General features: G+C 45.2%; 1 protein-coding gene across 7 annotated transcripts in view; it reads right to left on the reverse strand.

Moving 5' to 3' along the window:
* The window catches only part of LOC123998616 (active breakpoint cluster region-related protein-like), a 263562-nt gene that overhangs the window by 61864 nt on the left and 183606 nt on the right, over positions 1–18092 (reverse strand). For all 7 annotated transcript variants that reach the window (XM_046303641.1, XM_046303639.1, XM_046303644.1 and 4 more), the window contains 3 exons: positions 16114–16188; positions 7312–7409; positions 7006–7137 (listed from right to left, as the gene is read on the reverse strand). In XM_046303641.1, coding sequence (XP_046159597.1) covers positions 7006–7137; positions 7312–7409; positions 16114–16188 — 305 coding nt within the window. The remainder of the gene's footprint in view (positions 1–7005; positions 7138–7311; positions 7410–16113; positions 16189–18092) is intronic.

Consider the following 18092-nt stretch of genomic DNA (forward strand, 5'->3'; position numbering starts at 1 on the left):
TAGAGGAGAGGGGGACACGCGGGGGTAGGTTGGGTCAGAGGGGTTGAGGGAGAGAAGCAGGAGTGGAGAGATGAGGAGGAGAGTGGCTCCTGGGTGGGTGTAGGTTGGGTCAGAGGAGTTAAGGTGATGTTGTCCCCTAGCCATCGGAGAAGGATTATAGAGATGAGATTAGAAACCACACTGAGACATCAACAGTTGACGCTATAAATATAATGAAATCTATACATTTGATGTGTAGTCATCCTATTTCTATGGACTGACCAGGCTAAACCAAGCAGCTCAACTATCAACTACTAGAATCAGCCACAGAGGGACACACACTGGATACTTGCCAAGTGCAGGCCATGTCAGTACAGTGGAATTCAGAGTGTGGTCTCACTCCTGGGAGCTCGTATGAGGTGAAACTAATTGAGGGTAACAGGCAGTGGGATAAAGCTTCTGGAGAGATGTGTTGTCTAACAGAAGGAGAAGAAGGCAGGCAGCCTAGTGGTTAGAGCATTGGACTAGTAACCGAAAGGTTGCAAGATTGAATCCCCAAACTGATGGGCTAAAAATCTGTCATTCTGCCCCTGAACAAGGCAGTTAACACACTGTCCCTTGGACGTCATTGAAAATACGAATTTGTTCTTAACTGACTTGCCTAGTTAAATAAAGGTCAAATCAAAAAATCAAATCAGTCTATCAATATCAGAGTCATTCCATCAGTATCTCCTCAATCTTCTCCAGGCCGTCTCCTCTGTGCTGGAGCCAACCCTTTCAGAAGGATAGCTGCGTGAGCAGTGGGTGTATGAAAGACAACACTCTCTCCTCCAGATAAGTGATGAAAGGCCGGGCTTGAGCCCAGGAGGAGAGGGAGTGTGTGGCTTTAGCTGCTTAGACGGATGCATTTCCTCCGTACAGAAAGAAGCACTGGTCGGTCGGGGGCTGTCATCTCAAGTGTTGTGTAACCAGTCCCTTTTCGAGAGAACATACTCTTAGTAATCACAGGCACCTAAAGGTCACAAAAGAGACATTTCTGAAATGCAAAAATGGAAAGCTTGGAAAGTCAGTCAATTAGTCACGCCGAGCTCTCGCTTCAACACCAAGGCATTTAAGGACAGCCAACGTCCTCCTTGCAACTTTGTCTGGAGCTGAAATGACCCCTTTCATATATATATATAGATATAGATATAGATATATAGATATAGATATATAGCCTATGTGTGCCTTAGTCAAAGGTAATGCAGTATAATAGGCTGCCATTTCAGACACATCCCTCATTCAAAAAGGACAAGCTAGAGAGATGAATGTTCCCAATGTGAGATGAAAGACAGACAGGTGGGAAATAGCTTCTTCTTTTGTTATTTAATGGAGGATTAGGGCTTTGACTCCTAGAGGTCAGGGGTCATCTCCTTGGTGGTCAGAGCTGTGTATGTGGAAATTAATCGCTGCCTGCCGGCTGGGACTCAGTCAGGCAGAGACGGATCAGAGCAGCACTGTGTGTGTGTGTGTGTGTGTGTGTGTGTGTGTGTGTGTGTGTGTGTGTGTGTGTGTGTGTGTGTGTGTGTGTGTGTGTGTGTGTGTGTGTGTGTGTGTGTGTGTGTGTGTGTGTGTGTGTGTGTGTGTGTGTGGCTGACCCTCAGGGACGGACGCACGCGTGCACATACCAGTTTGACCTCACTATGCACCACAGGGTCCCTTGTATCCATGGAAATAAGGCTGATAGATCAGATCTTAAGGCAGTCTGGGTGGGACGGACACTACAGTTTTCTTCAGTGGCATTTATATCTAATAGTTTCAAGGTATACTAATACTGTATCATACTGCACATTTCAAATACATACTGTTACGAATCCCTTTTGGCCCGACAGTCTAGGGGGGATGGTAATGAGACCCGTAACATAACTCATGCAAATTATTATTGTGACAAAGTAAAAGTGTGCACGAAATAACCACAACAACAGAAATCTGATATAGCACCAGCCTAATTGTGCAAAAACAGAGAATGGAACTCAGCCTATAAAGACAACAAAAGAAAGTCTTGCATATACCATCCTCTTAACTTGTTACCTTCACACAAACAAAATGTCCTCTGGCGAATAATGTGGGGATTGAAATCTCATTACAGGACACAGCTTACTGTACAGTATCTCAACTTTCTCATCAGTGAAGAAAATTGACAGTAGCAGGAAATATAAAGAGCAATGTTGCTGCATAATATGTCCATTTAAGGGCTTTTTGTATTCTGGAGTCTTGTTAAATAAATCAGTTACGTCTCCAGAGAGGAAAGCAAAACATTTTGGCTCAAACAGAAGAGCTCAAATAAAACGTCTCAGCCACAAGGTACTGTTTGCACAGGGAAGGACTTCATCCACTTAAGTGTTGGCATGTAAACTACAGTCAAGTCCCTCAAACATCTATGTCCCTCAAACATCTATGTCCCTCAAACATCTATGTCCCTCAAACATCTATGTCCCTCAAACATCTATGTCCCTCAAACATCTATGTCCCTCAAACATCTTTAGTACCAGTCAAAAGTTTGGACACACTGACCCATTCGAGGGTTTTTCTTTATTCTAACTATTTTCTAAATTGTAGAATAATAGTGAAGATATCAAAACTATGAAATAACACATATGGAATCATGTAATAGCAAAAAAGAATTAAACAAATCAAAAGCTATTTTCGATTTTTTAAAGTAGCCACCTTTTGTCTTGATGACAGCTTTGCACACTCTTGACATTCTTTCATCCAGCTTCATGAGGAATGCTTTTCCAACAGGAGTTTCCACATATGCTCAGCACTTGTTGGCTGGTTTTCCTTCACTCTGCGGTCCAACTCATCCCAAACCATCTCAATTGGGTTTAGGTGATTGTGGAGGCCAGGTCATCTGATGCAGCACTCAATCACTCTCCTTCTTGGTCAAATAGCCCTTACACAGCCTGGAGGTGTGTTGCCTTGAATTATAAATAAATCACTGACAGTGTCACCAGCCAAGCAGCCCCACACCATTACACTTCCTCATCCATGTTTCACAGTGGGAACCACACATGCGGAGATCATCCGTTCACCTACTCTGCTTCTCATTTCTCTCCGTTTCATAAAGTTACGTCAGTAGGAAACAAAAATCTCAAATTTGGACCCATCAGACCAAAGGACAGAGTTCCACTGTCTAATGTCCATTGCTTGTGTTTCTTGGCCCAAGCAAGTCTCTTCTTATTGGTGTCCTTTAGTTGTGGTTTCTTTGCAGCAATTCGACCACGAAGGCGTGATTGACGCAGTCTCCTCTCAACAGTTGATGTTGAGATGTGTCTGTTACTTGAACTCTGTGAAGCATTTATTTCGGCTGTAAACTGAGGTGCAGTTAAGTTGAATGACCTTATCCTCTGCAGCAGAGGTAACTCTGGGTCTTCCTTTCCTGTGGCGGTCTTCTTGAGAGCCAATTTCATCATAGCGCCTGATGGTTTTTGCAACTTCAAAGTTCTTTTAAATTTTCCGGATTGACTGACCTTCATGTCTAAAAGTAATGTTGGACTGTCATTTCTCTGTCCTTATTTGAGCTCTTCTTGCCATAATATGGACTTGATATTTTACCAAATAGGGCTATCTTCTGTATACCACCCCGACCTTGTCACGACACAACTGATCGGCTCAAACGCAATAAAGATGAAAGAAATTCCACAAATTAACTTTTAACAAGGCACCTCTGTTCATTGAAATGCATTTTAGATGACTACCTCATGAAGCTGGTTGAAAGAATGACAAAAGAGTGCAAAGATGTCATGTCAAAGGGTAGCTACTTTGAAGAATCTAAAATATATTTTTTGTTTAACACTTTTTTGGTTACTACATGATTCCATATATGCTATTTCATAGTTTTGATGTTTTCACTATTATTCTATAATGTAAATCCTTGAATGAGTAGGCGTGTCCAAACTTTTGACTAGTACTGCATGTCCTTTTACTTTAAAGTCCCCTATACTCCACAGTGTTTTCTGAACATCTTTCGGTCCTTGCTATAGAGACTCCCTCTCCAATTCTACAGTGTCCCTATCCCTTAATCAGCACTATTACACATAGCAGCAGTCACAATCATATCAAGGACATGGCCTCCCACGCTAAGCCGATAGCACTGATGCAAGTAAAGGAAATACTGAGAAGTTCTCTCTTTTGAGAGTTTCCTTTTCAGCTCAAGCCTCTCTTACAGCGATAAGTCATTGGCTGCCTCTCTCACTGCAGAGTGAAACTCTCCTCTCCCCCAGCAACACTCATCACCAATCACAATCCCACCATCTCTCAGCCTGGGACTGAACATGCCATTCTCTTCTCTCACTCCTTTTTCCAACAGCAAGCAGGGAACAACATGTGGTGAATAATATATTTCATTATTTGTTCATTTTTTGACAACGTGGCTGTTGTTGGCTGGGTGGCAGTGTGTTTTCCCAGAAGACATTAGTGTGCCTCTCTGCCAGGCTGTTGTACCCCTATGAGTGAGTAGAGCGTACATTACATCTTAGCCATGGGCTTGACGTTGGTATGAGGCAGGTCTGTAGCTCAGTGCCTCAGTACCCACACACACACTTATCCTACACATCCTCCAAAGTCTAGTGTTCCACCCCTAATCAGTTCAATCAGAGGTAACAGGCTCACTCATCCACTCCCCCTCTGCATCTGTGCAGGAAAACGAGAAACCTCATTAACCCATTACAAGGATTACAGTGGAATATAATATGTTTCAAAAAGGTGCCTGGCCAAAGATCAGGGGGTGCTTTAATTAACCTTTATTAGGCTTTCTTGTCAATATGACTAATTCTCATTCTCAGACCAGGAAATTAAAATAGACAGAAATAGAACAAATCATTACTGGTAGTAATATCACTATTGTCGGTACTCTACTGTACTGAAGAAGTGTATGTTGTAGGAGTAGTAGTAGTGTTTGCTGTATGGAGTCCAGTGTTTTCCAACTTCAGGCATCCAGTACCCCCAACAGCACACATTTTTGTTGTATCCCCGGTCAAACATACTTGATTCAGTTCATCAAGGGCTTGATGATTAGTTGACAAGTTGAATCAGGTGTGCTTGTCCAGGGCTACAATATAAATGAGTATTGTTGGGGGTACTGGAGGACTGGAGTTGGGAAACACTGGAGTAGTGTAAACTGCATGTTCCCAGAAAGCATTACAACCAATCATACTTGATAATACTTCAGAGACCCTTAGAGCGGTGGTTCTCAAACCTCTCCCCAGGGACCCCCAGCCGTTCCATGCATTTGATCTATTCAAGAGCTAGCACACCTGATTCAACTTGTCAGCTAATCATCAGCCCTCGAATAGGTGAATAAGATGAGTTAGTTGAGGGCTACAACAAAATTATGAAATGTCTGGGGGTCCCTGGGGGGCGGTTTGAGAACTACTGCCTTAGAGGCTGTCAGGGGAAGAAGAGGGGTATACCACATGCTGGGACAAAATGGATGACACATATGGGCTATGATGACGTCACCATAACTCAAGTACCTGACATCTCAGAATGCATAGCATAGCGAGAGAACGTGGACATTCCTCAGTTACTAGGCAGAGTTTGTACGAGGACCATTCACTTAGACAGGCCAGACACGCTCTCACTAGAGGCAAATAAAACCTGCTCAGTCCAAATGACTTTTCTACACATTGTCAGGGAAATAGAAACAGGCAACCATTTAAACAGCTCAATAAAAACTAACTCTCTCAAAATTGGACTGCCAATGAGAGGGCAGCTTGGAGTGAGATTCTTCGCTATACTTGAAGAGGAAGAGAAGCATTGACACGCCAGTCAAAGACAGAAAACAGACACACTTCAAAGAACTAAAGAGATGCTGGAGTGTAAGATAAGTAATATAAGAAGATTATGAACAATCTAGGCTAATAGTTTGTTATTTATATAATAGACATCTAATATACCGTCTAAGTATATTCTCCACACAACACCAGTAGAATCGTTTGGAGAAGAACGCTATAGCTGTGACTTGTCTTAAAATGAATCATTTTTCACTCAGTATTTCTAGTTTGCCCCACTTTCCAGGCTCTTCCATTTGAGAGTGCTCGGTATTCCCATGACGACCAGGCAGTGAGCTTGTTTTTACCTGAAAAAGCTGTTCTGTAACAACCACCAACAACACCAGTGAATAGTTGACACTGATTTCTGTGTGGGAGTAGTGAAAAAAATGAACTCAGGAAAAGCAGGTTAAGGAACTAAAGAGTCAAACTTGCTCCAAGCTCACCTCTAGCTACACTACGATTGCACCACCAGAGAAAAAAGCAACAATACAGTACTGTCGATTCTTTAGTAATCGTCCTTTAATAATCCTCAAAGTTGACCCAGATTTAGGAGGAAAATCAAAGATGGCGGACTCTGGGATAACTTAAACAGGCCTGAAGAGGACAATAACTATCATTAAGATGACAGTGGAAAGGCAAAACTACACTACGCAGCTACAGACAAAATGATAAGAGTCAAGCCCTACTTGACATTATGCAAGAACAAGGAGTCTCTGGGAAATCCACAAATAGTGGCCTCTAATTCTCCCTTGTCAGAGTCATGGTGGTACAGTGGTTGTGGGAAGAGGCTATTGAGACTAGTCTTAATAATTAACCACAGATAGCAATGCACAACCTTCCCAAACATGTTACAGTCACAGGACATTCTGAGAGCGAGGAATTTTTTAAGAGTGTATTTTCCCACAAGGAAGGGGAAAACCTCCCATGTACTCAGTCTCTAATACTCACTCTCTCTGGCCCTCTTTCTCAGACAGTTAAACCAACCTACCCACGTCAAAGTAGTCCACCACAACAAAACCCATCTATTGCACACAAGAGACCAGACAACAATAAGAGTGAGTCACACGTTGGGGAAAAGTCTGAGCTGAACGCATTGCTCCATGGCTTTTGGTACTGTATGTTTCTGTGAGGGTCCATAAGTCCATACATGCTTATAGATTAATTACAAAGCAAGTTTGAATTCATGATGTGAGGGTTGTCCCTCTCTCCTTACCTGCACCTGGCCCTTGCCCATGATGATGTCCACGATCTCATTGTCATCCTTGTTGAGCTTGGTCTTGTCGTAGCATTTCTCGTAGCACAGGATCCGCAGGCACTGAGAACCTTCCAGCTCGATCTCAAATTCCTATTGGACAACAGACAGGAAGGACATAATAATAGGGTTCAAATTCCTATTGGTCCAAATAACAGACCGAATGATGGAGTATTGGATATTGAGTTCAACGTCCTGTTGACAGCATGAGTAACTGACTGAAATACGATCTGAACATTGGAGCTCTGATGAGTGTTGGTCTCTCACCTCGTTCCACTGTGGTTCAGTGGTGTCTCTGAAGACGCGGGTCTTGGCCTTGCTGACAAAGTAGCCATAGGAGTCCACCTCCAGGGTACAGTACAGATCTGAACAGGACACAGGAGTCAAAAATCACAATGAGTGAATCTAAAATAATCAGCACTTATAACACAATACTTACAGTAAATGGATAGACATTTGAATATGACCGTGCCACAATTGTGTAGAGCTAGATCATGTCTGTATCAATGGTCACTGACAATTAGTTTCTCAAGCCCTTACCACCTAATGGTAGAGGCCTGTATTACTGATAGAATGAATAAAGGCACACGCACGCCTGCCCGCCTGCCCACCCACCCTCAGGGCCAGGTATTCCCTTCAGCTCAGCAGAGCATCAGCTAGGCTAATGTACTCATGTTTATGCTAATGCACTAGTCTCCATAGGCCATTTATCCAGATATCCATTACAATGTCTCCCCTGCACTGGTCTAAGAGACCTCTCTCTCCAGCCCCGCTAGTCCCTGGGGTCTCCACTGCACTGGTCTAAGAGACCTCTCTCTCCAGCCCCGCTAGTCCCTGGGGTCTCCCCTGCACTGGTCTAAGAGACCTCTCTCTCCAGCCCCACTAGTCCCTGGGGTCTCCCCTGCACTGGTCTAAGAGACCTCTCTCTCCAGCCCCGCTAGTCCCTGGGGTCTCCACTGCACTGGTCTAAGAGACCTCTCTCTCCAGGCCCGCTAGTCCCTGGGGTCTCCCCTGCTCTGGTCTAAGAGACCTCTCTCTCCAGCCCCACTAGTCCCTGGGGTCTCCCCTGCACTGGTCTAAGAGACCTCTCTCTCCAGCCCCACTAGTCCCTGGGGTCTCCCCTGCACTGGTCTAAGAGACCTCTCTCTCCAGCCCCACTAGTCCCTGGGGTCTCCACTGCACTGGTCTAAGAGACCTCTCTCTCCAGCCCCACTAGTCCCTGGGGTCTCCACTGCACTGGTCTAAGAGACCTCTCTCTCCAGCCCCGCTAGTCCCTGGGGTCTCCCCTGCACTGGTCTAAGAGACCTCTCTCTCCAGCCCCGCTAGTCCCTGGGGTCTCCCTGCACTGGTCTAAGAGACCTCTCTCTCCAGCCCCGCTAGTCCCTGGGGTCTCCCCTGCACTGGTCTAAGAGACCTCTCTCTCCAGCCCCGCTAGTCCCTGGGGTCTCCCCTGCACTGGTCTAAGAGACCTCTCTCTCCAGCCCCGCTAGTCCCTGGGGTCTCCCCTGCACTGGTCTAAGAGACCTCTCTCTCCAGCCCCACTAGTCCCTGGGGTCTCCCCTGCACTGGTCTAAGAGACCTCTCTCTCCAGCCCCACTAGTCCCTGGGGTCTCCCCTGCACTGGTCTAAGAGACCTCTCTCTCCAGCCCCACTAGTCCCTGGGGTCTCCCCTGCACTGGTCTAAGAGACCTCTCGCTCTCCAGCCCCGCTAGTCCCTGGGGTCTCCCCTGCACTGGTCTAAGAGACCTCTCTCTCTCCAGCCCCGCTAGTCCCTGGGGTCTCCCCTGCACTGGTCTAAGAGACCTCTCTCTCCAGCCCCACTAGTCCCTGGGGTCTCCACTGCACTGGTCTAAGAGACCTCTCTCTCCAGCCCCGCTAGTCCCTGGGGTCTCCACTGCACTGGTCTAAGAGACCTCTCTCTCCAGCCCCGCTAGTCCCTGGGGTCTCCACTGCACTGGTCTAAGAGACCTCTCTCTCCAGGCCCGCTAGTCCCTGGGGTCTCCACTGCTCTCTGACAGCATGATGGATGGTTACCCACCCTTACCCCTGGGAGGTGCCACGGCGCACACACAGTCACATCACCCATGCACAGAACTAGAGACAGTGTTTACACTGTAGTACATAGTGATACATGGCATAGCAATATGAAAACAATAGCATGACCCATGTCTGTCTGGGTTTAGCTCATAGACATATCAAGATCTGGATTAGGTTAGGCAGACTTGTGGACTCGAGTCACAAATCTGATGACTTGAGGCTCGAGCCTCAAGACTCGGGACTCGACTTTGACTTGAGACTTATGACTTGAAACTATCTGGCCAGGTTTTGTAATGTTTTGTCACTCATTTTGTGGCACAAAGACTACGTGGATTAATCTACACGCAGACAAAGACTGCAACAGAATCGCCCTTACAAAAAAAAGAAAACTGCAACAGACTGGCTAGTGAAACGCACACTCTGATTGGAAACTGTCAATCAACACAGGTTGGGTGAGCTAGCGAACAGAATGCTGATTTGCTGTACAGCTATAAAATGTGCAAATGTCCAAATTTAGTGAGTGAGGATTGTCATAATATATAAATATGCAGCTCCAAAAAGTGTTTGGTGATCAATAATATTAACTGTTAACTTTGCAAGCTCATCGGAAATGCGGCAACAATTACTAGCATAGGACAACTGGTCTTTTGGTATGTAACAATTGCTTGATATTTATAATTTACTTATGAAGCCTGCATTTGGAATTTGTTCAAATCAAATACTACTGTGGCGAAGAAGCACCATAGGCACTGCTCTTCACTTGCTCTCTCCAAACTCCCACCAAAATTGTTTAAATGTTTTGCTGTTGCTTTCACATGTTTAAACTCATAGGCGCTATGAGGTATTTTAATGTAACATTTATTTAACTAGGAAAGTCAGTTAAGAACCAATTCTTATTCACAATGACGGCCTACCCCAGCCAAACTCTCCCTTAACCCGGACGACCCTGGAACAATTGTGCGCCGCCCAATTGGACTCCAGGTCACGGCCGGTTGTGACACAAACTGGGAAACAACCAGCAATGCAGTGCCTTAGCGCTGCGCCACTCGGGAGGTAAATCGATATTCCATCGAATAATGCAATAACTGCTTGCGATTCATCATCAACCTTACTGTTAATTGCAACACGTAGACATTTGTTTCATATTTATTTGATAGGCCTACTACGATACATTTTCCTTCCATAAGTTTCCTTTGTTCATATTTCCTGGGCTATGTCGGAGATCCGCGTGTCTGTGTCCTATATCGCTGTCATTTTTGTTGTGCGCAATATACGCGTGCGCGCCTCAGTACTCATAGAAGTAAGTTACATGCCCTGCTCTCCACGCTTTGGAGTCAGAACGTTGAATAAGATAACATGATTGTTCCTTGTATGCATGGTGTTGAAATATCATTGTCGGATTAAGATGAATGTACCAATGTAACAATATATGTGGAAATAGCCTTTTATGTTGTAGAACCAGTTTAATGGTTGCAATTGCCAATTGGGTAAAGGTATGGTCTCGGGGCCAAGTGTTTATATTATGTAGGCCTACCAGTTTGAGCTCTTGTTTGATGGATTCGATTTGGTTTCTCAAGGGGAAGCTGTACAGTCTTGCCAGCTACCAGTGTCCGTTTAGACAGGTCAGGTTAAGCCTGATATAGAGGCTATTTCTTTTGGTCTATTGCTCATGTATATTTGGTTAATGGACTTGTATATTTTGTATGATATGGAGCTTTCACCATTGGATCACCAAGACCCATAAATAAATCTACACTGAGCACGTCAACCTGCCTTTCCTTCTGCTGATTGTCAACCTGCCTTTCCTTCTGCTGATTGTCAACCTGCCTTTCCTTCTGCTGATTGTCAACCTGCCTTTCCTTCTGCTGATTGTCAACCTGCCTTTCCTTCTGCTGATTGTCAACCTGCCTTTCCTTCTGCTGATTGTCAACCTGCCTTTCCTTCTGCTGATTGTCAACCTGCCTTTCCTTCTGCTGATTGTCAACCTGCCTTTCCTTCTGCTGATTGTCAACCTGCCTTTCCTTCTGCTGATTGTCAACCTGCCTTTCCTTCTGCTGATTGTCAACCTGCCTTTCCTTCTGCTGATTGTCAACATGCCTTTCCTTCTGCTGATTGTCAACCTGCCTTTCCTTCTGCTGATTGTCAACCTGCCTTTCCTTCTGCTGATTGTCAACCTGCTTTTCCTTCTGCTGATTGTCAACCTGCCTTTCCTTCTGCTGATTGTCAACCTGCCTTTCCTTCTGCTGATTTCATGCTAGAAGGTCCATATTTTACAATTCCATAGGCTAATAAAAACATGTCAAAGACAAAATAATGAAAAGGGCTGTCCTGTCCTGTAGCCTTGATAAATAGACAAATATTTGTAGCTGATCAAGTCGTTGCAAACATAGATTTTGTTTTTACTTGACTTGAGATTTGACTTGGAAACTTGTGACCCAAATTGACTTGGCTCTTAGAACGCACATCTTGGAATTGCTTCGAGTCTTTACCCATTCTACATGGGAGCCGACTTGAGACTCGGAACATCTTGACTTGAGACTTGCTTGTGACTCGAATAATAGTGACTTGGTCCCACCTCTGGGGTTAAGGTATCCTACCAACCAAGCAGAAGGATCCAGACTGGAGAGAGGAAGGGCACGGGAAGGGTGTAACTGATCATTTGGGGGGTGTTTTCAAAATGGAGTTACGCTTTAGTAATTAGACACATCCGCTACGTGGGTGTCTATCAGAGTGACCTGACAACCAATGGCTGAGGAGGAACACACACTAACTACTGTCTGTATCACTTCAATTCAAAGTCAGAGTCCCGAATGGAACCCTATTCCCTATATAGAGCACTACATTTGACCAGAGCTCTATGGGCCCTCTATGGGTAGGGAATTGGGTGTAATTTGGGACACAGTCAAAGTATGGGAAACTCAAGACTACTGGGAAATAAATAGTATTGTACATAATTGGACATAGGCCTAGTGTGCTGCTGCACTGAAGTGAGTTCAGAGTTAGACAGGGTAGTTTATCACTGTTAATGCTCACAGAAATAGCATTTGGCTTCGTTAAGCAAAAAAAACATATCGGAAGCACAACTCCCTGCTGTGTCAGATTTACACCTCTGTCCCAAGCACCTTTCTGAAAGTTATGACTGTTCAGACTTAGTGTAAACCCAACATCACTAAGGGAAACATTCATAAATCATACTCCTGGGCTACTTTTATCTCAAAGTTTATTTTCCCTTCAAATTTGAACTAGGTTTATTGGCCTGGACCTGAAATCCTACAACTAAAAACAGGGCCAGAAGGAACATATTTAGAACTTGTTTTAATGTGTGCTAGTAGTGTTGCCAAAGGAGCCTTCAGAAATGTGACACAATGAAAATGAGAGCTGGCTTCTGGTGGTGATTGGTTGAATAAGCCCTGAGGGCTGTCATTTTATTAGGAGGCCTCTTCCTGCCCTCATGAATCTGGTGGTCAGTGAGGATTCTTACCAGTCAAACACAGGTTAATGGATACCATCCTGATTCTGTCCAGACGACCTGGAAGTTGACCCCTTCTCTTTGTTTGTGTGTGTGTGTGTGTGTGTGTGTGTGTGTGTGTGTGTGTGTGTGTGTGTGTGTGTGTGTGTGTGTGTGTGTGTGTGTGTGTGTGTGTGTGTGTGTGTGTGTGTGTGTGTGTGTGTGTGTGTGTGTGTGTGTGTGTGTGTGTGTGTGTGTAAGACTTCTTCCTAATCTTAGCCTGCAGATATGTGTTCATTGGTAGGTGAAACAGTGGTCAGCAAAACCTGAGACTAAAACAGTCATTCTGAAGACTTAAAGCAATCAGTACATCTAAACTGGGTCTGAAAGAACAACACGACCTAGAGACAGGGAGGAGGGTTTGTCTGCTTTATGGTATGTGTGTGTGTGTGTGGTGTGTGTCTGTCTCCCTGCCTGCCTCCCAAACACAGCTCCCGACTGTAACATGATGAATCTACTGCTTTATTTAGAACTTATTGGAAAAAAAAATGGAATTCCAAGGAAGGAACATTATGAAGAAGGAAATTGTCTTATCAAATTATTTTTAATTGGATCCGGGATGATAACACTAACTGTTGCATGAGTAAAGGATGCAGGGAGGGCTGGATTACATTATGCATAGAGAGGCAGAGATGAGAAAATCTCTCCCCTACATAAAGTTCAAAACATGACATACACTGAAGTACAAAACATTAGGAACACCTTCCTAATATTGAGTTGCACCGACTTTTGACCTCAGAACAGCCTCAATTCGTCAGGGCATGGACTCTACAAGGTGTCCAAAGTGTTCCCATGTTGACTCCAATGCTTAAACACCTCTATTCTAGGTCAATGTTTTCCTCTGCTTTAGAGGGGGGGCAGTACACTCTTAGTTACTTCCTCTGACCCACTTTTGAAACGCTGCCCTGAGCTGAAATGTATCCCTGCTTCCTATTGAAAGAAACTATGGGTGGCAGTGTTGATAAGATCGTTTTAATAGGACATGTTTGTACATAATGCAGTTTCTAAAAACAACCCTGGAGAGGTAGTGTATATCCCCTAACTCTAGTGTCCAATAGGAAGGACTGGAGGCACCGGATGTTGTAGTGTTACGAGCTATACATACAATAGTACTGTATACAAGTACACAAGCAAATACACACACACACACACACACAACACATACATTATCACCAACACACAGGCACACACACTTATGCAAGGGAGCAAATGGTTGACATACGGCTTGTACACACAATACGCTCAAAAGATAGAATCAGAGCAACACAAAATTGAAGGGCAGAAACCGGGGAAGCTGACAATAAAACTAAACACATTAAATATCAGATCCACATAGGGTCCACTCTACAGTCTCCGTAATGTCCCTTCTCAAAGGAATTCCCCAAACAAACTAAGACATCTCGATCAGACTTGTGTTCCAAACAGCATCCTATTCCCTATATACAGGGAGTGGAACAGCTTCACCAATCCTTCTTTAACCTGCCTCCTCCCCTTCATCTACACTGAGTGGATTTAACAGGTGACATCAATAAGGGATCGATCATGGGAAGAGCAGGTGTTCCTAGTGTCTTGTACACTCAGTGTAGTGTACTACTTTTGACAAGTAGTGCTCTACATAGGGAATAGGGTGCCATTTGGGATGCATGAATAATTGTGTGGACGGAGGCAGATGATATCTCCCTGATTAACAGTGGTCTGGAGGGGGGTGGCCAGCATGACTGGTGGTGAGATATGTTAGGGGAAATGTCACCCAAACTCCACAAGATGCTGGATAGATGAAACATCTACCAACTCGCTCTGAGATTTAACTCCACTCTCCCAACCATACTCCACACACTCCAAGTCAACTATACTCTATCATACTATTGAACCAGGTTGTTGGGGTTCAGAGGTGACTTGGTCTCAAGTATGTAGGTGGCGTAACTGCATCATTATGCTAGCTACGACTAGCTACCATCCACTACATACACATAGGAGACGCTATGTACCAGTGGAGGGGTGTTTAAACTAAAACAGGAACTCTTACATTTCAGAGGGCAGGATCCATCAGGACAATGCCATGGTAACCATACTCCCCCAGCCCCTGCATATCAGAGGGGCATGCCAATGGTACGGTCCATGAGAAAATGGAGGGAAAAGTACAACCAAACCACTTCAACATGCTTCTTCTTCATTTTTAAACAATTCTGCCCACTCTGCTCCGGTGAGGATCAAACAGGCCTTCAGTGGAAACAGCTTTCCATTTTTCCCCCAATCCATTACACAATAAAACCTCTCTGAAGCTTTTATAAGGTACACTACAGTACAGGCTGCCATGGTATCTGAGGCGGAGGCATACTTCGTTGGGTATTTTTTTTCTGCTGTGGTGATATTTGAACCGATACTTCTTGTGTAAAAAGGTAACAGGCAGTGGAGAGTGTTGAGTGGAGCAGCAGCTGTCTGGTACAGACATATCTGAGCCACTCATATCCCCCTGATAACACATACAGGCAGTCATGGCTAGGGCCATCTCATGCACGCACCAGGTAGGGGGAGGCCAGGGCTGAGAGACAGAGGGGGGAGAGAGAAAGCGAGATAGGGATGGAGAGAAGAGGCTTCTCCTGGCCTTCACTGTCTGTTTGTGTGTGTGTGTGTGTGTCCCTTGAGAGTTCGGCTGTGGCTGTGTAGGGACTACGCTGTTCCCGTTAGTTCTCTTTATGGAGTAGTTGTGTCCCTGACGGCCCCGAGCATCAAAGGAGCCACAGGAATGTGACTTTGGTCCAGAGCTGCTCCTCAAGGACTAGCCCTGTAGCTTTCTTTCTCTTTTTCTCTTTCTCTCCACTTCAATCTCTTCTTCCATCTCTCCCGTCCCTACATTTCCTCCTTTCTCTATATATTTTCTCTCGCTCCCCACCACTCCCGCTCTCAATCGCCTTTCCCTCTTTCTCTCTCCCTATCCCTCTCATGCTCTCCCTATCCCTCTCATGCTCTCCCTATCCCTCTCATGCTCTCCCTATCCCTCTCATGCTCTCCCTATCCCTCTCATGCTCTCCCTATCCCTCTCTTTTACCAGGAGAACCCCAGCCACAAGTCATTAAGAGCACGAGGTAGCAGTTGCACCGAACCACAGATTTTGGATCAGATAGCCCATTACTCCAAGTTCTTAACCATGAGGGGGGTGAAATGATACCTGACCCTGTTTCAGTGGTAACTTCTACCTCTGTGCTGGGGGTCTATGTTGTGGCCTTATAAAAGGCTTTACTGTGGAGAAGAGAACCAGTGTGCAGGGACAGACATGGTAACCATGAACCCTTTCTCCATGTCACCTCTGTCCTCTTTGTTGGTTGTGGCACAAGCTGTAAATGATATGCTCGAACCATCAAGAAGTGCTGAATCAGAAGATTAACATCCTGGTGTCGGGCACACATACAATAGCTGAAAGATGCTGACAGACACGCGTGCGCATCCAAACACACACACACACGCTGAACACAGTGCAGTACAAGCCCAGTATGACAGAGAGACTGAGAGACAGAGAGACTTACTGGCTGACTCTTTGAAGCCTTTAGCAGAGTGGACGATCACATGGAGGAATCCATACAGGCCTGGGGTTTCTTCATCTGGAACACACAACACAACACAGTTAGTCACCGTCTGTCACACCCATTATCATTGACCTGGGACAATACATTCTCATAACCTCGAGGGTGCATCGCAAACGGTACCCTATTCCCTTTATAGTGCACTACTTTTCACCAGGGTCCGTAGGGGACCTCATAGCCGAGGGTACATCTCATTCGCAATGAACAGTGTAGTAGTATATATTTCAGTGAATGGTTGTGTGTGTGTTCGTGTGCTTGTGTGAGGCATTCTTTCAGGTAGACTAACTGAAGCCCCATGTGGGAGCAGGAAGCAAAGAGGATGAAGAGGACTGGGTCCACACACACACACACACACACACACACACACACACACACACACACACACACACACACACACACACACACACACACACACACACACACACACACACACACACACACACACACACACACACACACACACACACACACACAGCTGTGGTAGATGGAGTAGCTCAGGTTTAATCACACACTCATTCATCTTAGTGTGTGACCTCTACACCAAGGCATCCCATACAGCTGTCCCACAACTCCCAATTTCTCTGTGACATTAGCAGGAAAACAGGAGGAATCATTTTGCCCCATAGTGTATGTATCTAAGCCTTAGACTTAAATATTCACAAGCATGTTCTTGGGTGGCCCTTGAAAACACACACACCCACACACAATCCAACACACTCACACACCTAAGCTTCCCCTCTCCCTCTCTTGTCCCCTGGCCTCTGTATGATTATGTTGCAGAGGCCTGCGCGTTTCCTGGTAAATAAACAGGGGGTTGAAACTGGAGATGGCCTGTTTGGAGCGCCCTGCAGGCCCATCGGGTCATGTTCTGGACCACTACGGAGATGAGAGACTAACAACTGAGTCCTGGAAAAACAATATGTCACGTGTATGTATGGTGCTATGGACTGTATATGTCCAGTCACAGACAGGTCATGCCACCAAGAGAGAAGGAGAAGCCAAGAGAAGATCTACTCCAGACTCTAACCTTTAGTCCCCCCTCCACTGCTCATTATCAGAGATGCTACTCTGCCTGGATCATAACCACAACAAACCACATAACCACACATCATAAACACAACAAAAATACTCAAAGAAGATGGTAGTAATGACATGTCAATGTGTATTCCTATAACCCCCTAATGGTTAAGGTTAGGACCAGAGTTAAAGTAATCTGATCCTAGATATGTAGCTAGTTTCTTCTACCTTCTATAATGGCCCGTGTCAGACAGAGCGATGGTAACGAGGGGATCACATTCCTCCTCCGGCTTGTTTGATTTGATCTCCTCTGCTACTCCATGTAATAATGTCATAGCATGGTGTGTGTCTGTTGTGGGTGTTGAACGTATGCCAAATGCCAATGAACTGACCTGGAGACTTTGACTTTTGCAATACTGTGCTATAAAGTGACTGCCGATGAGAAAGAATGTAAACCTGTGCTTTGCTTAACCACGTTTCAGATCCCCTTGAAACTGGAGAGAAAACAAAAGTGTTTGATGTGAGTATAAAGGGAGTTGCTTTGACAAGCTCAATGTAAACAAATCAGGAAGTCATTGCCTGCCAGAAGCGGGGGGGGGGGGGGGGGGTGCACTGTACCATCAAAATACACAGTGTACAAAACATGCTCTTTCCATGACAGACTGACCAGGTGAATCCAGATGAAAGCTATGATGTCACCTGTTAAATCCACTTCAATCAGTGTAGATGAAGGGGAGGAGACGGGTTAAAGAAGGATTTTTAAGCCTTGAGACAATTGGGGCGGCAGGGTAGCCTAGTGGTTAGTGCGTTGGTTGCAAGTTCAAATCCCCGAGCTGACAAGGTACAAATCTGTCGTTCTGCCCCTGAACAGGCAGTTAACACACTGTCCCTAGGCTGTCATTGAA

This window comes from Oncorhynchus gorbuscha, linkage group LG16 (genome assembly GCF_021184085.1).
Source record: "Oncorhynchus gorbuscha isolate QuinsamMale2020 ecotype Even-year linkage group LG16, OgorEven_v1.0, whole genome shotgun sequence".
NCBI lineage: Eukaryota > Metazoa > Chordata > Actinopteri > Salmoniformes > Salmonidae > Oncorhynchus > Oncorhynchus gorbuscha.